A 22,584-nucleotide genomic window follows, 5' to 3' on the forward strand; every position below is an offset into this window, starting at 1 on the left:
GCGACATATCATTACTCTACACCGACCGTTGTTCTTTATATAATTTATTTGTGGTTCGTTGTTTTTTGTCCAGGTTAAAAAGCCCGTCGCTCTGTCAATCGGTCTTCGTGAAATTGAGCAGTGTGCTATACATAAGGCGACTTCGTGTAGAGTGGATGCTTCACCTCCCTGTGGCCTAAACAGGTATTGAAGGGAGCTCGATAGGAGCTGCTATAGTTCAGTCATGTGTCGGTTCCTGGTAAGTCCAACACCCCAAAGCTCTTCACTCAATCTGACCCTTCCCAGGTATACAAAGGCAGACATGAGATCCGTCTCAGCAAGCTAGTCACGGAGCCAAGTCACTCCATTCTGACTCAATCATACGACTCTCGTCTAAGACTGGTACGTCGACATCGCAACCCGGCGCCCGCACCCAGACTAACCACGGCAAACGCAGGACAACCGCCGCCCAGTCAACGGCGATGGCTTCGGTGTCGGCTTCTACACAGACCCCAAGCTGGGTCCGGAGCCGTGCATCTTCACCTCCACATTGCCAGCGTGGAACTGCGAGAACCTGGAGCGTCTCGCGTCGAAGACGTGCTCCAACCTGATCTTTGCCCACGTGCGCGCCACGACAGAAGGCGCGCTCTCCGACAATAACTGCCACCCGTTCCAGCACCAGACGCTGATGTGGATGCACAACGGCAACGTCGGCGGGTGGCACTACATCAAGCGCACGCTGGCCGATTCCCTCGCCGACAAGTGGTTCCTGGGCGTGAAGGGCGGCACCGACAGCGAGTGGGCGTTCGCGCTCTTCCTCGACCTCCTCGAGAAGGAGGGTGTGGACCCCAGCTCCGATCCTGGCCCGGAGGGGTTCGGCCAGGCCCTGCTGCGGCGTGTGATGGTCAAGACCATCGCCAAGATCAATGAGTTCATCCGCGACATCCCGAAGCGGCATAACGTCTCCGGCGTGGAGACCCGCAGTCTGCTCAATTTTGCCGTCACCGACGGCCACACTGTCGTGTGTACGCGGTATATCAGTAGCAAGACGGATGAACCGGCAAGCTTGTACTTCTCCTCTGGAACCAAGTGGAAGGAAGGCCGCGATAAGGGCCATTTCAAGATGGAGCGCCATGACAAGGGCGCGGATATCGTGCTGGTGGCGAGTGAGCCGATTACGTTTGAGAGATGTAAGTTGGCTATTTTCAGTCGTTTCGTTTGAAAGCACTAATGGGGATAGATAACTGGGTTTCTGTCCCTGCCAACTCGATCGTCACGATACACAAACAAACCGTCATGCTGCACCCGATCGTGGATGAATTCTACAGCGAGGATCTGAACCATGACCGGTCATCATGCTATGCGGTTTCGAAGGGTCTTGTGAGTACGGCGCCAGGAACGACCGTTCCACCCCAGAGTGCAGTAGAGCTTGGCAGAGCCGAGCCGAAAACACTGGGTGTCAGTGATGCCGGGGTCGAATCTATAAGTAAGGGCCTGGCTCAACACCAAATAGAATGCGCCAATAAATGCGCGTTGTCTCATTGAGCGCGAGTTTTGGAGTTATTGGAGTCAAGGGTATGGGTGTTAATGTTTGTTTGGGTAGAACATACTGCTTTGTTTGGACAATTCCTTGCGCGATTAGAATGATCTATTATGAATTAACCTTGGCTTGAGAGACCCGTTAAACTAGTATACATGCACCAGTGTAGGGCAGTCATATGTCTTCCCCAGATATGTTGGCATGCTTGAAGTACTTCATCCCGACCCACGCGATAATAACCCACACCCACGACATGACAGCCGTCAGAATGATCAGAGCAGGATAATACCCAACAATAGGCAGAGTAGGGTCATCCTCCAGCTCCGGCGGTGCATATGGAGTCTCCCCAACATCCCACGCCCAACTCCACACCCCGAAGCAGCTGCCCATGCCGACCACGAAGACAAGCCAGGTCACAATCAGGATAATCCACCCCCACCACTCCGTCTCCGAATAGTCCCACGCCATGTCCTGGCTACTCGCCATGTCCGCCGCCAGACTCGTCTTGGTCCGATGCATAGCCCTGTACGTCGAATCCGGCTGGAGGGCAAAGTACGAGTCTGAGCTCGACGATGCTGCTGGTATGTGCAGGCCCGCGGCAGCCGCAACAGCAGCGTTGCTGTTCTTGACTCGGGGGAACGTTACGACGTCTTCGTCGTCGGTTGTGACCTCGCTCAGCTGTCGATGATCCGGGACAGATCCATCCAAAGAACCGTCCATCAAGCCCCACGCCGTTGTTGTATCATCGTGTCTTTTAGGACTATGCTGTTTGTGGGGGCTGAGGCCAACGTCAGGAGAGAGGTCGGGCAGGGGTTGCACATCCGAGCTCGAAGGTAGCGGTTGTTGCTGGGGATGTAGTTGGTGTTGGTGTTGTTGTTTTTCAGTAAACTCTCCCCCGCGCAGTACGTCGATTGCAGCCCTGGTGGGCTTCTTATCGCGAAAGTCGAGTCGTGTACCTAGCAAGGCCGTCTTCCGAAGCGACCCCCGCCTGCGTCGTGTTCTTCGGTGTTGTAGCGCACTCGACATGGCCCGTCCTCCGCGCAAACCGGCGCCAAAATCACCGCCATCATCTCTGCCAATTCCCGAGTGTCCCCTGTCCGGTGGAGTATGGTCCGCTTGTATCATGCGTAGGAATGAGAGTCGGGAGAGTAACGAGCCGGAGGAGCTGCGTTTGTGTCCACTGCTTGCGCTTCCCGCGCGCGCTCGCCCCGAGAGGTCTCCATCCGTACCCAGCGACAGTGCCACGTTCTTATCGTCGCTTGCATCTTCCATTGGCGCAAGCTGGGCACACACAGCTCAGCTGGCCATTAGAATGCACACATTTAACTCGTCGGTTGTTCAAAGGCGGCCGCTAACGGGTGTTTGAGGCGAAAGTCCATCGGGGAGACGGGCGGGCGGTTCGAGTGGGTGACACGCCGAGCCAAGCTTTCCCGTTTTAAGGTATTTACCTGCCCCATCTCCCCCACCAACAGTCCCGTCATTCCTACGGAGTACTCCGTGCTACAGAGTACAAGTATGGAGTGGGCTATCCATGTTGTCTGGTTTGGAGATGTCGACTGACCACTTTCCATTGTAATAGACTAACAACGCCCGTGGTAAAGAGCGGGAAGCTGGGTACAGCGGGCATGCACCATCCAAAAAACGCCAGAGGCATCATGAGTTGTAAGGTAAGCGCAAAAGACGACGGCAGAAAGAGGTTTGGTATCATAGGCGAGAAAATACTAAGAAGATGGAGGAATAGCACGGCATCGCTAGAGGCCAAAAAGAAGACACTTTGAGTTTGTTGGCCAAGGCATTTGTCGCAGTCCAGAAAAGCCATTGAATCAATGCGAAAACCAAGCCGCTATCAGATAAGAAATTTGCGCCAGAAAATAAATGACAGACCAGATCTTGGAAGACCAAGCATACATATTCAAACGGAGAGGGTAAAGAAACGTACGATACAAGTCAGAAGGCAATTTATCAAAATGTTGAAAAACTGAAGACGAAAGGAAACAAAAAGAGGTGAGTACTTTTGGGTGTATTCCGCAGAACGCTTCGGAAGTCCAAGGAGCTCTTGATCAAACTGGTGCGCATGGGGAAGCAAAGAGAGAATATGGATTTGATGCAACAAAGTGGACTTGGGGTATTGGTGTACGATAACACACAAAATTTCATTTCGAAAGGAAGAAGTTGAAAAAGGATGCGCTTAGAATCCACTGAGTATGGGTAAATCATGAATGTTAAGTGTCCAAAAGAATAAAGAAGAGATATAGTGCTGAAGATTGTGCAAAGAGGAGAGGGGTAGAAAGAGACGGAAAGTAAAGTAACGGAAGCCGGCGTCTCATCACTCTTACTGCCCCGGGCAGCTGAGGTGGTTCAGCTTTCACTTGAGAGAGGGATGGCGAGCGTCAGGATCTGGGTTGTTGACATCGATCAGCGGCTACGCTTGGTAACCTCCGAAGCCATTCCCGAAATTGGCGTTGTTTGCCTGGTTCCAGCCAGAGGCAGGGGTAGCTTGCCCTCGCCCATAGCCAGCATTGCCAGGGACCTGGCCGTAGGCCTGGCCGGCCATTCCGCTCTGATCCCAGCCGCGTCCAGCCGGATTAGGTCCTACATGATGCTGTTTAGCCATATTCCGTAAGCAGGTTGATTTGTGGATAGAGCTTTACCTTGAGGAGTCATGGGGCCCCCGGGGCCGCTGTACTGGGGGAAGAACGGGGTAGGGCTGGAGTTGAAAGGGGAGTTACCCTGCTGGCCGGGGAAATTGTCGAACTGGCCGGTAGGAGGCCGGTCCTTGCCCCACTGCAACGGCTGTTAGTAGGATGATAACCAGGAGGAACGATAATACATACACTGCACTTCAAGGGGCGTCCGTTAACGTTGTATCCATTGAGTTGGCAAATGGCCATGGCTGCATTCTCGTGCGAGTCCATCTTGATGAAGGCGAACCCACGGTCGGCCTGGAGACGGGTCTCAAGGACAAAGCCAAAGTTCTGGAAGAGTGGAACAAGATCATTCTGCGAGGTGTAAGGGGTCAAGTTACCCACATAGCACGTGGTCTGCCACTGTGGAGTTTGCTGGACGACCATGTCGTAACTCTGCATGCCATGGGTAGGGAAATGGTGGTGGCCGAACGGCGTCGTAGGCGTCATGCCCATAGCCGCCATTGCCTGCTGCTGGGAGATCGAAGGCTGTCCCTTCTGGTTGGCCCAGTTGCAACGAATTGCACGAGATCCAAGCCATTCGCCATCCATCGAGCTCAATGCTTTCTCGGCGTCCGAACGCTCGCGGAAGGCAACAAATCCATATCCGCGAGAGCGACCTGTCTTCATGTCCCACATGACACGAGCCTCCGATACCGAGCCGAAGGCTGAGAATGCCTGGAGCAAAATCTCATCGTTTACTTCGTTGCTCAAATCACCGACGAAGATGTGGAAATGGTTCGAAGTATCCTCCTTGTTGGTATTGTTCGATTGATACGCCCAGTTGACTCGAATTTCCTGCGACCTGGTTAGAAACAATGCATCCGACAGGATGTTGGGCGGGACGATCACGCATACCGACTGGTGGATTCGGCGGCCGTTGAGAGTCTGCATGGCTCTTTCAGCGGCACCAGGGTCATCGAACTCAACGAAGCCATAGTTATATCCTTTGCTATTGAACTTCTGAAGGTGTCAGTTCGGTAGTGACTCAGAAACCTCCGCTCTGTCAACCACATGGGCGCTCGGGCCCGACTTACGTTCTTGTCTGGAATGATCTTCACGCTGACAACGTGACCAGTAGTTTCGAAGATTTGTTTCAGAATGTCCTCGGTCACTCTCGGGTCGAGACCACCAACGTAGAGCGCTCTTTTGTTCGGTTCGGGGGCCGCGCGACGCACGTATCCACCGGCGCTGGAGGGAGACATCATGTTGCCCGACATAGGGGAGGTGATGGCAGTGGGGATCGGGTTGGTATTCTGGGGGATCACCACAGGAGGCCGAGGTGGGGGAGGCATATGGGATGGATTCGCCTGGCCATTGCCCTGGGAGGCATCATACTGTTGACCCGATGCAGCAGTCGACGCTTGAGGCGCAGGAGGGAGAGTCGAAGCGGTCGAGGCGGCGGCGTTGTCAGCCATGGTCGATATGGGCAGAGGAAGCGATATGGAAACGAAATAAATAACTGCAAAACAAAAGAATGCGCTTGTTAATAAAAATTCCTGAAGGCGCTTGACGACGATGGGAATTGTGGAATGCCGCTGATATGGGCGTTGTTTGGGAAGAAAAACGCCCCGAACGATAGGTAGTCCACCAAAGCTGGCTTTTGGCGGGAAGCGGGAAGCCGACACGCGGGGGACGCCCAACGATCGATCGTCGTGCCAGAGGGGACGGGGAGAGCGAGAGAGAAGGGAAGATAGGGAGAAAGCAAGAACAAATTAGAGCATACAGTTAGATAAGGATACCTTCGAGAAAGAAGAACGGCGAGAAATGGCCGTCAAGAAAGCAATAGAGATGACCAAAAGGTCAGGGGAATGAATAATAGTACGGTACGGTAGGTAGCTTGGTATCGGGGACCAAAGAAAAGGCGCTAGGATCCGGAGAACTCAGACACAGACGGCTTTCTCTCAACCACGGGTGGACGAGAGAGAAGCTAGAAGGAAAGGTGAAAAAAATGGATAGCACAACAAAGAGGTGAAAGAGAAGAGGTGAAAAGAGGAAAAAGAAGAAAAACACTGGAGGTCCTGACAACCCACCCAGAAAAAAAGTACGATGCGAGACGGCGCGAGCGATGAAACGAAACTCAAAGGAAGAGAAGAAAAAAAGGAAAACCCGCAAAGCCAGCGGCGCAAGAGAGACGAGAGAGCGAGAAAGACGAAAAGAAGAGAAGAAGAAGAGACAGCGGTAGCGCTTGCGGATGATGATCTGGATGGAATAATAAAGGTAATGGATGGATGGAACGAGGAGTTTGGATGGTCAAGAGCCGCTCCGAGTGGGGAGCCCGGCACTAGCCCCTTTTCCGTTAGCCCCGCCCTGGCCCATTCATCGTCCCTTCGACCACCGCCCATCACATCGGTTTATTCATCGTTATCATTATTTCGGGAGCCTCTCAAAGAATCATCCCCCTTTCGCATACCCTCCTACCACTCATTTCTCTTCATCCTGTGGGATCATCCCCTCACTCCGAACACAACTTAAGCGCTGGCTGTCTCACTGGGTGTGACTCTCTGCCGTGTCTTTTTCAATTGGCCGTCGATTAGGTCCTGTATCCCGCGCATTAGTGTCACCAGCCTGGCGCCTCTTTGTTCTTCGGTCCTCTCGCCTTCTTCCCTTCAGGCCTGCTTTCCAATCCAATCCATAGCTTGAAGCGCCTGTTACGGCAATCCCTCCTTCGCGTGCCTCACCATGGCCTCTCCAGTTTATGCCGACCCGCAATCTCTCAATATCCTTACCGAAACATTGAACCAAACAGTAAGCCTTATGCGCTGAATTGCCGCTCAATTACTCTCAGGGATTATCTAACGACCAATAGTTCATCGAGACCGGTCGATTCTTTCGGTCAGGCGGCGGGGGCGCCTCCAAAACTCAACTTAAACGGTCTCTCCCTCGGGCCCAGGAGCAGTTCCAGAGCGCCTTAGACGAATTGTCGGAACACATTGTATGCAAGATGAGTGTCAACGTACGTGGCTGGATAGTATCCGACTAACCAGATTAATAGTTCATCGCCAAGGCGTTCCTAGAACGAGATTATGCTGCTCTCCAGGCCAAAAAGGCAGCACTGAAGCCAGCAGAAGATGTTGTCATGGGCGAGTCCGATATCAAGCAAGAGCCCGAGACTCAGCCTCAGCCAGAACTCCCGACCAATACATCCCAGCCTGCGTCAAAGCCCGCAGAGGAAGCTGTCGGCGCGAGCCCCCTCCAAGCCAACGGGGAATCCACGGTACCGCAACAGGAGGTCAAGGCGGAACAAATCGAGGACACTTCCAATCCAGGCAATCAACCACTCTCTGGAACTGGAGAACTCAATTTCAACCAGGCAGCAAATGATGCCAGCGCGCCAAATGAATTTGACTTGAATCTCGACTTTGGGGACGATAACATTGGAAACGAGAACTTCCTCTCCGGGTCGAATTTCGGTAACATCGACCAAAGTGGACACAACGAACAAGACAAGAGTAACGACACCCCCACAAACATAGCTTCGAATGCGCATGGTGATACAGGTCAAGACACGAATGTCCAAGCAGGCGGCGACGCATTCGATCTGGAATTGCAAAAAGCGGGCGTCTTTACTGAACAGCAGCCGGAGGGCCAATCAACCAACAACAATAGCAACAACAACGGCAATAATGGCAACAGTGAAGATGCCATGGCCCTGGGGCAGTCCAGCTTCGATGAACTGTTCATGGAAAGCGAGAATTTCGGAGGAGAAGGCATGGGGGATCCCAATCTCCTGGAAGGGGACGGGTTGATGAATATCAATGAACTCGACGATAGTTGGTTTACTTAGCTATGTTGCCGGCCCTGGAGGCGCCACCAAATGATATATACGGACAAGGGACCTTTTTCAAAAGTGAGACGCATCGTGAGATGTATTGGACGACTTACAGTTTCTATAGCTAATCCAAGCAGCGGGCATGGCTATTTTGTCTGACTGTCCAGGAAAGTCTTCGATATCTTATTCAGCACCTCCAACAACAGGAAAGGAAGCGATCTTCGCAAACTAACATCTGCAAACGCCATGCGGCTCGTCTCCAATCGTTCAGATGGCCAATGCTTACGGCATGGAGAAGGTTTAAGCAAGGGGACAGACGCACGTTGGGATACGTAATGACGCAAGGACGTTGGCGAACGTTCGACTTTAACCTACCTAGACTAGTGGGGGAGATGTGAGATCTCCAAATGGTAGGCGACGAGGCAAACGATACAGTTACCGGCCGTGTGGACGGCTTCGGTGGGGACAATCATACTGCGTACAGGAATCTCGAAATCTTATCTCAGCATGCTTCTAGAAAGTATAAAACGTGGCTGTGTTCATAACGGGGGATGTCCGCGTGGTAAGAAAGCCATGTTCAGGGCTGGGAGTTCCTTACCCAGGTAGGTGGTTAACCGCCCACTGAGTACGAGGTAAAGTGCTCTGGGTGGATTCAAGATGAAGAACGATCGATGAGGTCATTGGCTTAAGCCCGAACGGACAAATCTCGGCATGACGTAGTCGGGCGCGATTGACACCAGAGATAGGGCACCTTATTTAGGTATATACGGAGTTCGACACCAGGAGGTGGAATAGCAAATGGATATCAATACAACCCGGTCTCGCTACTGTTGCTTACACCCAGACTAGACATTGCCTGGCCGAGTTATCAGTTGTCACAGCCTCTGCCGAGAGGCATCACCGTTGTGGCTGATATCCACTGACGTGAGATCTAGACCTTTAAACCCTTGGTCGGTTCATTTGCCGGAAACCCAGCGATCATTGGGTTTGGTCACCCCACTGACTTTGGCGCACCTAATGTACATATACTAATCCATGAATTTTAATTGCTCTTCCAGGCAACGCGCACATGGGCCAAAATTCCTCTTATGGAGACGGAGAGGAAGACAGATTGTCTTGAAGAATTCACGTGTGATGAGCTGATGGGTCAAAGCCGTCGATGATATCACCACCCCCGAGGATTTACACTGGGACAAGGCTAGGAAGACGATCCTCCCCGCACCTAGTAAATTGGAGTACAGAACAGAAAAACCTGGGCGTGATCTGGGCGATCCGTTCACCGGGGAGAGCCCGTGATCCCTCCCAGCCCAGGAGAGCTCGTCTACATGGCCTGACCACTCTGTCGGCTTAACCTTTTGGCTTTGGTTAAGTTGCTGGAACGGCGTTGTGGCAGTGACCCAGGGAGAGTGTTGCCGTGGTGCCGGGATATCCGCATCGGGACATCATCCTCCTCTCCACTTCTCGGCCACCAGGGGGGTCTTCTTGAGGACTAGACGACTAGAGCTGGCGGAGGACTCGGGCCCCTCGGAGTAAGTAGTGAAATGCGAAAGGAACCCTGTCGAGAGGGTGCATGCACCGCCATCACATGGATTGTCATTGCAGAGGAAGACTTTTGATGCACATACTCTGGAGTAGTTTATTGTACTCTTTTGTGATGCAGATCAAGAGCGATAGCGCGACTTGACTTGTTTGTGATCCAACCTGGTAATCCAATATCTTATTAGAAATGCAGGATTGATCTGCGAAAAAGAAAAGAAAAGAAATGTGAAAAAAAAATTTTTTTTGACTAGTAGAATCAGCAGGAAAAAGCAAAACGGGCCTAACCACGGATCGCCGGATGTGACCAACTGGAAGAACCCTATGGGCTCCGACTCCGCGTCATCATCAGTTCACCAGTCCCTCAATTTGATGTTAGTCCTTGGAAGAGGATGACTGACGGTTCCGACCTCGGGAGTTTCTACCTCTAGGTAAGGTATATACTACCCAAAACGTATCCGCTCGAATGGGAGATGTAGAGTTGGTATGATTCTGTTCCCTTAGTCCTCTAATCCCCTAAATCCCCACAGTCCATCGACCCTTCTGGACTTTCTCGCGGGTGTCATCTTTTTCTGCCGACTGCGACAAGGCAACATTCAGTGACTTCTGCACTCTCTGGCTGTTTTCCCATTTCCCCCACAGGACAAGACCTGTGTGTTCCTCCTTGCGTTGACCTCCGGCGATCATCCGCCCAAGAAGGACTAGCAACAGGCAAACTGCAAAATAAAATCGTTTATTATTATTTTTAATTTTCTTGGGTAGGTACATTTTGCATGGGGACGGAAATGGATTTGCACATCATCTGAATCCCTACTGACGGTAGTCTTCGTGTCTACGACAGGTAAACCCTACCCTACCTTTACTACCTTACCTCACTTCAGACACCTTATAATTCCTTTTCGTGCCGCTCTTTTGCAGGTAAGTGCGTTGCTCTTTTTTTTTAAATTAGATTTTTTTATTTTTTACTTCTTTCTTCAGTTGTCCTTTGTTTCTATTCTACTTTACCTTTATTTTTTTTTTTCTGTCTGAGCTGCTGGGTTTCTTGTTTCTTCTGCTTGGTTTCTGTCGCAACCCTGCTTTCTCTCCCAAAGCTCCCTAGTATTTGTCTCTTCCACTTCAGGTATCAAACCTCTTCCTGGTGTCACTACATCGTGAGGAAGAGATCCATGATCAGAATAGTCCTCTCTGCATATCAAGAACGAAACAAGAGAAACGCGAAGAATGCTTTACGCATGTCACCATGACCACCGCTCACGTTTCCCTTTTGCAGCAGGACCTGTCTGGGTCGGCGACACCGGGCGCTCAAATTCCCTCCGCCGCTGAACATCATTTCCCCCTCCTCTCCAGCATTCTCAGCTCCCGGTCAGAACGTCGACGGTCATTGGGGACATCCATCGTTGGTACTGGCACGGCCAATTTCGCGTCCGAGGAATTCCCCAAGCAGCACCATCGCCGCGGCTCGTTACTGAGAAAACTGGCGGGTCCACGGGAGAACGCAAAGCGGTTCCTCCGCCTGGGGACCCCCGTCCATCCGCCTTCGACGCCACCCGCCGCTCGCCCAATGTATCGCGCTCGCCGCCCTCGTCCGGTCTCTGAAATCGTCCTCTCTCCTGACGATGCCCAAATGCTCGCCTCACACAGTCTAGGCGTCGGTCGAATGCGATCCCACTCATCGTCGACATCCTCGGCGTCCCGGCCCTCCGCCGGGGTCGCTCCTCAGCCTTCGGATCCGGCGGTTCCATTTCCGACTCTTCGCAACGAGAGAATTGTGGCTACAGGAAGCGGCATCAGTGTTGGCATCGCTCTAACGGAGCCCGTACTCTATCTCCAGGGATATGATCATAACGATCCCAGTACCAAGAAGTCGGCCATTCTCCGAGGACAATTACACCTGAAAGTCACCAAGAGCGTCAAAATCAAGAAGATCTCGATTTGCTTCCGTGGACATGCGCAGACGGATTGGCCTGATGGTACGATCCTCATGATCAGATTGTCTTCCGAGAAGATTGTATAGAGATATTTGTGCTGACCTCTGGCGTCATTTAGGAATTCCCCCCAAGAAGCTTCACCACACCGATAAGAAAGACCTCGTCACTCATGGCGTGATGTACTTCAACCACGGTGATCCGGTATTGATCCAGAACGATTATGGTGCCCACTTCTACCAGCATGCCAAACCTGTCACATCCACGGTAGGCAAGGATGGCCCAACGACAATCACCCGTGAGCTCTTTTCGAAGACTGGCTCCAATACGTCGCTCCATAACAGCCACATGACCGGCAAGGATCTCAAGCGCCTGTCCCTGCAGGCCAACCATCAGCACTCCCGCAGCTTCGGGAAGAACGACTCGTCTCCCGGCGCTCCCGCTCACCCTCAGCGCAACTATCGAATGTTTCCCGTGGGCGACTACCTGTATAGCTTCGAGTTTCCCATCGATGGATCCCTTCCAGAGACGATAAAAACAGACCTTGGATTCGTTCGGTATGACCTCGAAGCGATCGTGGAGCGGTCGGGTGCCTTTCGGCCCAATCTGCTCGGCACTCTAGAGGTCCCTGTGATTCGCACCCCAGCCGAGGGTTCGTTGGAACAGGTCGAGCCGATTGCCATTTCTCGGAATTGGGAAGACCAGTTACACTATGACATCGTAATCTCAGGAAAATCATTTCCTCTTGGGAGTCAGGTCCCCATCGCGTTCAAACTGACGCCGCTCGCCAAAGTCGAGTGCCATAGGATCAAAGTATACGTGACGGAGAATATCCAGCATTGGACGGTCGACAAGAGCGTCCATCGCTTTCAACCAGCGAAGAAGGTCCTTCTGTTCGAGAAACGGGCCGATTCTGCCAGTACGAGTGCGTATCCCGGTAGCTCAATGCGTGTTACAGCAGGCGGCGGTATTGGCTATGATCAACGTGCGGCCGCTGCGAGAGGGCAAGAGTTCGTCGATCGCAACCGTACGAATCTATTGGGAGATCTTGGTAGAGATGCTGGAGTTGGTCCAACCGAGATGGAATTCAATGTGCAGCTCCCGAGCTGCCATGAAATGAAAAACCGCGATGAATCTCAACGGCTACACTTTGATACGACGTATGAAAACATCCAGATCAATCATTGGATTAAGGTATGTCACCTATCGTTCATCCCACCCTGTGGCATGCCGAAAGGCTAATCGAAATGATCGTCAGATCGTCCTGAGACTTTCCAAGGTCGACGAGAGAGATCCCAATAAGCGGAGACACTTTGAGATTTCGATAGACTCACCTTTCCATCTCCTCTCCTGCAAGGCTACACAGGCAAACATCTACCTCCCCGCATATACCTCCCCCAACTCGGACCCTGTCCCGCCTGCGCAGGAGTATGAATGCGGTTGTCCGGGAGCGGCCGTCATCCCCAGACCTGCCCCAGTCAGGCGGGTGTCGCCCCCAACTGACCCTGAGGATTCGCCAGGAGGAGGCCATGTCTCGAGGAGCTTCACTAATGGCTCAGGCGGCTTGACTCGACCACCGCCAGTGCATCTAGCGCAAGAAGCGCATGAACGGCCAAACGATCCGGCGCCACGCCCCATGCATCTCCTCCGAGCGCCATCCTTTGCCCCGCCTGCTTTTGAGGACGTGCCGCCGCCACCACCACTCGTTACACCTCCGCCAGAGTACACCTCAATCGTGGGTGATAATGACCGGGAGGCCGTTCTCGAGGACTACTTCTCTCGGCTGTCATGTTACGAGGAACATGCAGATGACGCACGGGGTCGTGGACGGGTCGACGTTCCTCTCACCCCCGGTGGGCGGGTGAACCGCAGCATGGATGTTCCCCGCGAATGGGTTCGTCTGGAGGAGTCGGCCGTCTGATCGGCTGGTATTCATGCTTTACGGCGATAATGGGAATTTACGACGTTACGAATGGTTGGGGTTCCTCGGGAAATATCGGCGTCGGCCATCAGGTTGGGGTGACGCGTTCACGATTTCTGGATTTGTCTTGCCTTTTCCCTTCTGGACATGTCAAAGCATATATATTCTAATGTTTTTATTTCGGTTTAACCTATATATGGCGCGGGAGGGCAAAAGACGACGGGCGCTGGGATCCTGCATGTACAGGCATGAGCGTCTGAATTTCTTTATACTATATATACTGCACTTACTATACATATTGGTGCGGAGCCCATGAGGACCCCGTGGATGTATACATTCGCACTGATGTACTTGAGGGGTCCAGTCACGATAAAGATGGAGACAATCTATTGTTGGTCTATGCTTGATTCCCACTGACCTTGTGACAATGGAAAGCTCTCAACCAGGGATTGTGTTGCCAAAAGCGGCGCGCCTGGTTTACCCGGAAGGGAGTCGAACAGTCGACCTTGGTTTCCGGCCCACGAAATCATGTAACTCTATTCATAGCTTCAACAACTCAGATTCCATATACACAGACTGATGACGACCGATGATGTATTCAACAGCCCTAACCTGCCTCTTGTTATATAGAGCAGTTTCGCCCCAGCTGTGGACCGGACTCAGCCTGTCGAGAAGCTCCTCGCTCCAACTACCATTCAACAAGCCTCAAGGCATCATTCACTGAAGCGAAATGCATAACTTAGTAAGTTGATGACGGACCTCCGGCGGCCCCGACTGATACTAACCGGACAGACCGCAAGCATCCGGTTCGAAAGCGAACGGGCATGGGAGGACTTTGCCCAGGACGACGATGAGAAGACGTGGGTGTATCTCCTATACGAATCCTCAAGAACAGAGTCGACGATGTTAACGCCTCGGCAGCGTGGAAGAGATCTTCCGTGGTAAGGACGTCACCATCATGAAGCCGATCAGTGCCACCCGTCACACGCCCCCGGTTCTCGAGGTAACGTAAGTGGATTGACGCTTGTGTTATCGGCTTGCCCGTTTACTCACTTTTTCTTGGGATAGTCTCGAGGCGGCGGATGATGTCGAGGCTGAGGATATACAGCGGGCTAAATACCCGGACGGTGTCCTGGTGCACGTGGAGGAGGACTGAATCGGGGGATGTAATGCGACCCAAGCTACTGCTTGGATACCATATGTGAATGTTATCAGCCTTAGGAAAATGAATCAAAGCTGGTCTTAGGAAGCGAGTTACAACTGTAGGGACCGTTAAAATAGTTGGTATTAAGATCCTAGATCTCTTCATTGTACACGGTCAAGCGCAGGGTGTATATACGAGCTCTATTCGTAGATTGACGTGACAAACATCAACACCGTCATCAACCCAACTCGACGGCTCAAAGCTTCGATCTGCCCGCGAACCCAGCAACAAACCCTCCCCTCTGCATCTGCGGAGGCTGCGCAAGACAAGGCCCAATGGCCTTGGAAAAGGCCTTGAACTCTGGAGTCGATGCATGCGCCTTGAGGTTCTCCGTATCGGTGTATCTGAGCGAAGATAGTCAGAAAAACACGCAGTTACCCCGATCGAAATGTAAGGTACTGACTTTTCAACGATCACCAGCTCTTCAGTGTTGTACGGCTGGACGGCATAGTAGATCTGCGTCTTGGGTTCATTGGCCTCGACGTATTTGCTTAGGGTTTTGAACGCCTCAACGACCTGGACAGCGTTAGTGTTGAGTTGTTTGGATTGTTGGATTCCTTGAAAGGGAGAATTTCATACCTCGTTGAACTTCCCGGGCTTTGGCACCAGCTTCACGATATTGTAAAATTCTCCGGAACTCATTGTTGCGATGTGTTTCGAGAACGTGTAGACAGAGTGAATATATGACAGGATATGATTATGATCAATCAATGGTTATACACGGAATCGTGGAGCATGTGAGGAGAGGAATGGTTGATTTATATCTTGAAGAATCATAACGAGTCGGTCTCGGGTTATCGATCCAGGTGGAGAAGCGGAGATGCCGAGGATATGGAGTACAAAAAGGATCACCTTAAAGATCAAGATTACCTCATCATCATTCCCTGAAGAGTTGGATTTCAGATAAGTTCATCTATGTGTCCTTTTTTACTTATTGATAAGGCATTCTTACCTTTGTCTACCTGTACCTATAACCAGTTGTAACTATAGGGAGTAAACTGCCGAAGATCACAAGGGGCAATAGCAATATATAGTTATACACTTGCATAATTACTCATATAGGCAGTTCTCTCTTCCGACATACCAGAATTGAACATCAGATTTCATTTTGATATTCACAGACTGTCCTCTGTATCTTTGGAGTATTCCAACCTATAAGAAAATACTAGATCTATATCGCTGTTTAAGCTAGATGCCGGTCTAGAATCAGACGTCAAGCATACTAGCCTCTCTATTAGGGTTATATTCTTTTGGAGCGTCGGCGATGGGACTACCAGATCGATTTTATTCAGTCCGGCTGACCTTCTTTGCTTTGTAGCTTTTCTGTACACTGCACACCGCCTTTTCAGGATATCTCACCTGCCATCCATCCAAGGGTTCCTTTCTCTTATGACCAAGCCATTTTCAATAGGTCGTTTGACTACCATACAATGACTTTCAGGTAAGAACTACATTGATTTGGTTGCGATGCATTGCGCTGACACACGGATATAGCAAGCCTTCTCTCCCAATCGAAGTATCGGTCTCAAAGTTGGACCCGGATACATATCAGATGGGCTCAAAGATTCTGTGCAAGAAGGCCACGAGCGGGATTCCCAAGGCCGCAGTTGCTACCTGGAGCAATGGCGATAGCCACTACTATCTTGTTGAGGCTACCAGTGCCAATTCGCCGGGAAAGGCAGCTGATGGCCTTATTCATCAGGCTGGCTTTTCATCATGGAAAGAGAAAGCAATACTCTTGCTTTTGTTGCGACAACGTTCCGCACATTCCAATTCCTAAGGTAATTTATTCGTGGGTCGATGAGCAGCTCAGCAGGACTTTCCTGATCTTACGACGGGTCCAAGGGCAAACGCTAGCAAGTGCCTGGCCGTCTCTTAGTTTAGATCAGAGAGCGGATGTGGCTCTTAGTGTTGCACAATACTGTCGCGACCTTACCGAAGTAACCTCTGAGAAGCTACAGTCTGCAACAGGCTGTGGAGTTCTTGAACCTTTCCTGACGGTGGATTCAGAAGCGTCATACCCGTTGTGGAAACCTAAGCCGTTAGGCCCATTCTCTCGCATTGCTGCTCAGAAGTATTTCCAGAGGATATCTACTCTATCGCCACCCTCTATTGGCGAAAGGTTCCACTTCTATCATGCTGGTCTTAGTCCAACCAATATTATCCTCTCAGACGGCGGCACAGTTGAGGCAATTTTAGACTGGGAGTCAGCTGGATACTACCCGAAATTCTGGATATCTCTTAAGCCGTACCGCAGCAGTGGATTTAACCTGGATGCCCCAGATGATTCTCGATACGCTTGGACAAATCTTCTAGAGTCAAAACTCTCCGACCTAGGATTTACTCTCAGCCGCAAGGACATCGAGTGGCAAAAGACTTTGAATTTTACTTTCTTTGATTTGGACGGATTTCGTGAAGCTACTCTGTGATATTTCATTTAATCCGCGTTCTTCAGCTATTCAAAGAGAATGCCAATCATTGCCCACTTCCGAGTAACACATCCGATACCCATGGAGGCATATCTCCAGAGATGCGACATAGTGAGTTGTTTTACTTGAGTGAGCCTGTGCCATTCCGTGTTTTCGCATTAACACACGAAGACGCCCGTGCTGTTGTCTTGTTAAATCAAATATCTGGAGCGGGTTGGATGCTAGGAGGTAGAGTAGATGGAGGAATCCACGATATGAGAGATATAGATCTCCAGGGGGGAAGACCAGTAGACACGTGACGTCACGGCTGCGGTAGCTTAATAATTACCTGCGAGGCCGGGGTAGCTAACAAGATGTTGTGGTGTGGTGGAGATGATCGTCTTTCTTCCTTCACCGTCGCGAACATGAACTCCCAGTTCCAGCCTGCTGACGCAACATGAAGAAGACGCTTTTCCTTGTGTTTATCCATGGCTTCAAGGTATGCCGATCGCTCCCCGCAGAAAATCTCCGTCGAGCCCACCCACCCACATGCTCTAGACTGACGGCTCTGACACTCGTAGGGCGACGATGCAACCTTCGGTGCCTTTCCGGATCATCTGCGCACTCTGATCCGCCGTTCTCTCCCCGCCGTCAAGGTCATCACTGCTGTATATCCCAAGTACGAGACGCGAGGCGACTTGACTGAATGCGTGAGCCGGTTCCGCGAATGGTTTGTGTCTACCCCGATGTATAACTATACCTATCTTTATGTCTCTAGCCTGACCTTCCCTCCGCAGGCTACAAAATCAAGTTATCGATTTAGAGGTCGCCAACCAAACTGCCTCGCCGACCGTTGACCCCTCCGTCCATGTCTTCCTGATCGGTCACTCGATGGGCGGGATTGTCGCCGCAGAAACGCTATTGTTGCTTGCGTCCGAGCAGCCCATCCCCCCGAAACAGTCCGGCAACAGAAACACGGAACGCGAACAGGGGCCGGCGGGGCATGGCCAGCCGCATGTCGTGGAACCTGGAACGTTCATGTTCCCACACATCCAAGGCGTCCTCGCGTTCGACACGCCATATCTCGGCATAGCACCAGGGGTAGTCTCGTACGGCGCCGAGGGCCATTACAGAAACGTCACCACCGCGTACTCTGCATTGTCGGAAGTTGCTGGGCTGTTCGGTCTGGGAGGAAACGACAACACGTCGACCAAGACGACGGTTGCCAGCAATGAGAGAACCACGCCGGAGACACGGTCATCGCAGTCAACAAGCGGGTCGGCAACCACGGCGGATGCAGCCGCAACGCCCTCTTGGCAACGATGGGGCCGGTACGCCATGTTTGCCGGCGCAGCAGGGGCCGTGGCTGCCGGCGGCGCGGCCGCAATGTATTCGCAGCGTCAGCGACTGACAGATGGCTGGGGCTGGGTGTCGTCCCATCTCTCCTTTGTCGGCTGTCTGGCTCGTCCGGCGGATCTGCGGCAACGGCTCAGTCTCCTGTCCGACGTGCACCGAGACCGAGGCATCGCTTGCACCAACTTCTTCACCTGTCTGGGCAAAGGCGCCACATCGCTGGTCGAGACCACCAACCAAGGCAGCACCTCATTCAGTCAGAAGATCATTCGCTCCAAATACCGCACATTCTGCACGCTCCCCCCGGAGCTGGAGGGTCCCAATCCTCAGCCCACCGCGGAAGCTGGACTCCGGTGGGTCAGGGCCGTCAACGATAAGGCAAAGGACGAAATTAAGGCGCATATCAGCATGTTCCTGCCGAAAGAAAATCCTGCGTTTTATGACCTCGTCGGTGAAGCGGGCAAGGTCCTGGTCAGATCCATTGACAGGGGCTGGTATAACACGGCGACTGGGCCAATCGATGAAGTCGACGAGCAATTGCCGCGGACCGAGCCCGGCAGACCGGAGACGGAGATTCATAGTGGGCTCATGGATGGAGACGACGTGGTGGTTGTGGACTGATACAATCCAAAATCATTTAGTTCGCGGGCGTCGGATATGACTGTTTCGAAATACGCCGATGCCGTGGATACCACGTTTAGCGCTCCTTGCATCGGGACTGCTTGATTGATTGACTGGCAGCGGTTGACCGGTTATCATTGCGCCATTTAGACTTGGCCTAACTCGCGCCGTCGGTGTGCTATGCATGACAATAGCGCCTGTCGATCGTTCCTCGCATTCCGAGGTTACATTACCCCGTCTGGCCAACAAGCAGACGGACGGCATGGCCTTCTTTGCGGCTTTGATGGGTCAACATGGGTCCGACCACCTCGAGCCGAAGGAGGTGTGGAGATCCCTTCCGACGATATCGTTCTCTGGTGGTTGAACATGTACGCATCGCATTGCTGCACGCTCCAGGAAGGGAAGCAGTAGCCGGACATGGAGGTTTTCCACATTGGTTTTATCGGAGATTCTAGACGCAGTCTACTCCACCGGAGTGGACAGGGGCGGAAACATTTTCCTTCGCGAGTTAGCAGCCACGGCGGAATCCTTATTGTCCGAGCGTCCGTGCGGTCTGGACGGAATACGGAGTAGGTGTCACGCATAGCGGAATCCGACCGAGGAACCAATATGATTATCTATTATTATTATACGAAATGGGTCTTTGCTTTGATCTCCCAGAGTTAAGGAAAGTTAGTGTCAACCTGCCCTTTCCGGACGACTCGACATATCTCCCTCCTTGGATGCTCGTGTCACTTACTTACTCCGTATGTCGGGGACGACAGACTATGAACTACGGAGCACAAAGTGGCTGGGGAAAGCTTAATTGGAATGCCGGAAAAGTTTCCCGCATAGGATGGACGACTTTCAGGGATAAATATTTACACCAAGACACAACTCAAAAATGCACGCATCAATGCTAATGTCGGATGATAAAGCAAATTGTACAAATCGCTGTAGGACCAGATGCATCACAGGGACAGCAACGCAAACAAGAAACGTAAACCACAAACTCAAAAACTCCCAAAGTCAGATAATGTCGTACATGTATAGTAAATCCACACAGGAGCGTCTAACATCGACGAATGTCAGGAAATAGCTCGTTGGGCATCAAGGACATACGGAGCGTCCAGGCGAAAAGGAGGGGAAGAAAGTGTTGGGAGACCATAGTCGCAGGGAGTACAGACCGACTATGGCCGAGAACATGCATATTAATAATTGTGGCCGTTATATGTCGATGGTCGGTGGTGATACATGCTCCCGGCATATTCCGAGTTCGTATCCTGATAGACTGTTGCGCGACGGTCCTCCTCTGGGAGAAGCTCTTTCACTTCCCAGGTGTTGGGTTTGATACCCACTGAGAACTCGAGATCTTCCTTGGTGATATAATCCCAGAACTAAAGTTGACGAGGGCATTAGCAATCATATTTTAGGGGACAGATTCCTTCGAGGGATGTAGCGAACCTTGTAGACCATCATAACAGCCAAGAGATTGCAAACAGTCGCAAAGAACAGACCGTCCAAGTAATGTTGGACGTTGTCGCAAATGGTGTCACTGAAGCCGTATAGAAGGACTTGTCCGCAAATGAAAACGAGCAAGCCGAACGCAATATGACCCAGAGGCCACCGGTCCTCGAGGGTGTTCATAACGAGTAAGAGCTGCATGACCAGATACACCGCTATGCAGATCGCGTTGAGGATGTACAGGACCACGAACATGCCCACGGTATTGGTTGGACTGAGGCCGCCCCATGACTTGAACGTCAGGAGGGAGATCAGGAAAGAGACCGCAAACATGACGGTGGAAGTGATTCGAAGCAGCCAGACCGACAGAGCTGTTCCATCTTCGTAAAGCTGGAACCCCACGAAGCCATTGACGAGGAGAGAGGTACACAACGCGGAAGCCAATCCATTCTGCACGGCGACAAAGTAGGGAAACGGGTCACTTCTCGGGGGAACGACGCCAGCATCAATGACCAAGGAACACATGGTGAGAAGCATATAGATATAAAAGAAGGTGATCACCTCTTTGCGGCCTGTTATGATGGTATATCCTCGGTCAGTGATAAGGATCAGTGTATACGTCAAGAAGAAGACGTACCGACAGCAGTGAACTTGGATCTGATATGGAGAATCATAATAACCGTCATTCCCAGGGCCATGATGTGTACAAATGAGGCAGCGCCTTCAAAGATGATCGTGTTGGCGAGTTCGATGTTTCGCGCATAACAATTCGGGATGATACCGGTTGACCCTGAGATGGAGGAGGCCGGGCCAACGAGGGAACAGAGAGGCAGCGCTGCCTTTCGGCATATCGAGTCAAAGTCACCGAATCCCATGCTTCCGGTTGTCGATAACGAGTGTACGGATGCCCGTCTGATGAGTGAGCGGTGGGATAGATGAGATGGAGTTGAGCGGATCCAAGGCCGTCTCCACAACGACGGATGGAGAACTGGGTTTCCTGAGCCAAACAGAACCCCCTCCCGTTCCTGTCACGGAGAAAAAGCCCGCAGGAAGTGCAGTGGTCTGTAGATGTACCGATGGGCGAGACCAAACGGCGGTAACAGAGGTCAGTGCCTCGTGGAAGTCGATATCGCAGGCGCAATCACCGTCTGACGAGGGGTTTTGCGCTCTGTTTTTTGGTCTGATGCGAGATCGAGGATCACGGGATGCGCTAGGTCCGATTGGGGCTGGTACCATCTAGCCTTTTTGGGGCTAGTGGGGGTGCCCCGGACGTAAACGAAGCGCTAAGCCTGATGTGGTATGCTGTTTATCTCGACACTGATTACGGGACACTTAGACCTTTCCGATCCTTCAGGAGGAAAAATTGGCTGGCGGCTGTCAAAAATTCCGGTATACCTAGAGACACGAGCTAACACAACAGTTTTGTCAAGCTAGCCCAAAGAAGGCAATCAAGATGTCCCTGGTTTATTGGTCGGCTCCAGCCGCGCTCCAGCTGGTTCTCGACCCCCTCTTGTCGGGAAGGATTCTTGAAGACGAATCTTCAAAATTCAACATAGGGACAGTGGTGGGTGGAGTGGTCAACCCACTGAGACCGTCGGACCCTGGTAGTGGAGTACCTGACGAAACCCTGCATGTAGGTATATCAAGCATTGTATATGTTAGTTGGAGAACACAAAGTACTGTATACTCCGGTATAGATCCTATGTATGTCATAACGCTCACAGACCCTTATCAGTACAAAACTCCAATTTCCACTGCGTTAAAGATTTCCCCGCCACATAATAATATATATATCCCGGTGAACTCCATGTCGTCAACAATGACGATCTTATCAACATCCTGGAGGATGTGTAAATGACAGCTAACTCATGATTGCACCACCTACGGCAAGGATCGCGGGGTCATCAATATACGGAGTACACGATTAGTTTCGTCGACCAGTGACTTCTGAGGATGGCTTAGCTATTGCACAACCACCCTATCAATGAAGACTAATTTGTCGATGGCCTAAAACAGCCCTAGTGGACACGTCTCGCCATGGGATTTGATTGATTTAAGTTTGAACGGAAAGAAAAAGAGAAAAAAAAAATATCTTCATCGAGCTCTTGGCACCCTAATTGTTTCCCCTAGTCGAATTGTACCTGTAGCTTACGTATGCGATATCAATTGGAAACGGGATAACAGTCTTCTCCGGTTTT

General features: G+C 51.6%; 8 protein-coding genes across 8 annotated transcripts; 5 read left to right on the top strand and 3 right to left on the bottom strand.

Annotated features, from left to right (window-relative positions):
• Positions 1 to 223: 223 nt before the first annotated feature.
• Positions 224 to 1,524, top strand: ATEG_00396 (glutamine amidotransferase subunit DUG3; the record flags this gene model as incomplete). Its single annotated transcript, XM_001210482.1, has 4 exons — positions 224 to 238; positions 286 to 381; positions 437 to 1,169; positions 1,220 to 1,524. The coding sequence occupies 4 exons, from the start codon at positions 224 to 226 to the stop codon at positions 1,522 to 1,524; spliced, it is 1,149 nt and encodes a 382-aa protein (XP_001210482.1).
• A 461-nt stretch (positions 1,525 to 1,985) lies between these two features.
• Positions 1,986 to 3,341, top strand: ATEG_00397 (uncharacterized protein; the record flags this gene model as incomplete). The annotated part of the gene is made up of 4 exons (XM_001210483.1): positions 1,986 to 2,100; positions 2,423 to 2,624; positions 3,099 to 3,186; positions 3,261 to 3,341. 4 exons carry the CDS (start codon positions 1,986 to 1,988, stop codon positions 3,339 to 3,341), a joined length of 486 nt encoding a protein of 161 aa, XP_001210483.1.
• A 600-nt stretch (positions 3,342 to 3,941) lies between these two features.
• Positions 3,942 to 5,621, bottom strand: ATEG_00398 (nuclear and cytoplasmic polyadenylated RNA-binding protein pub1; the record flags this gene model as incomplete). Its single annotated transcript, XM_001210484.1, has 5 exons — positions 3,942 to 4,111; positions 4,171 to 4,303; positions 4,354 to 5,001; positions 5,062 to 5,166; positions 5,241 to 5,621. The coding sequence occupies 5 exons, from the start codon at positions 5,619 to 5,621 to the stop codon at positions 3,942 to 3,944; spliced, it is 1,437 nt and encodes a 478-aa protein (XP_001210484.1).
• Positions 5,622 to 6,885: 1,264 nt separating this feature from the next.
• ATEG_00399 (uncharacterized protein) lies at positions 6,886 to 7,990 on the top strand (the record flags this gene model as incomplete). The annotated part of the gene is made up of 3 exons (XM_001210485.1): positions 6,886 to 6,951; positions 7,013 to 7,159; positions 7,199 to 7,990. The coding sequence occupies 3 exons, from the start codon at positions 6,886 to 6,888 to the stop codon at positions 7,988 to 7,990; spliced, it is 1,005 nt and encodes a 334-aa protein (XP_001210485.1).
• A 2,761-nt stretch (positions 7,991 to 10,751) lies between these two features.
• On the top strand, positions 10,752 to 13,357 carry ATEG_00400 (arrestin family protein; the record flags this gene model as incomplete). Its single annotated transcript, XM_001210486.1, has 3 exons — positions 10,752 to 11,481; positions 11,558 to 12,630; positions 12,695 to 13,357. 3 exons carry the CDS (start codon positions 10,752 to 10,754, stop codon positions 13,355 to 13,357), a joined length of 2,466 nt encoding a protein of 821 aa, XP_001210486.1.
• A 1,400-nt stretch (positions 13,358 to 14,757) lies between these two features.
• Positions 14,758 to 15,203, bottom strand: ATEG_00401 (putative quinol monooxygenase; the record flags this gene model as incomplete). The annotated part of the gene is made up of 3 exons (XM_001210487.1): positions 14,758 to 14,905; positions 14,965 to 15,077; positions 15,141 to 15,203. 3 exons carry the CDS (start codon positions 15,201 to 15,203, stop codon positions 14,758 to 14,760), a joined length of 324 nt encoding a protein of 107 aa, XP_001210487.1.
• A 2,223-nt stretch (positions 15,204 to 17,426) lies between these two features.
• Positions 17,427 to 18,943, top strand: ATEG_00402 (esterase/lipase family protein; the record flags this gene model as incomplete). The annotated part of the gene is made up of 3 exons (XM_001210488.1): positions 17,427 to 17,468; positions 17,551 to 17,699; positions 17,767 to 18,943. The coding sequence occupies 3 exons, from the start codon at positions 17,427 to 17,429 to the stop codon at positions 18,941 to 18,943; spliced, it is 1,368 nt and encodes a 455-aa protein (XP_001210488.1).
• A 1,190-nt stretch (positions 18,944 to 20,133) lies between these two features.
• On the bottom strand, positions 20,134 to 21,261 carry ATEG_00403 (chitin synthase export chaperone; the record flags this gene model as incomplete). The annotated part of the gene is made up of 3 exons (XM_001210489.1): positions 20,134 to 20,319; positions 20,387 to 20,958; positions 21,024 to 21,261. The coding sequence occupies 3 exons, from the start codon at positions 21,259 to 21,261 to the stop codon at positions 20,134 to 20,136; spliced, it is 996 nt and encodes a 331-aa protein (XP_001210489.1).
• Positions 21,262 to 22,584: the final 1,323 nt, after the last annotated feature.

This window comes from Aspergillus terreus, genomic scaffold, assembly GCF_000149615.1.
Source record: "Aspergillus terreus NIH2624 scaffold_1 genomic scaffold, whole genome shotgun sequence".
NCBI classification, from domain to species: Eukaryota; Fungi; Ascomycota; class Eurotiomycetes; order Eurotiales; family Aspergillaceae; genus Aspergillus; species Aspergillus terreus.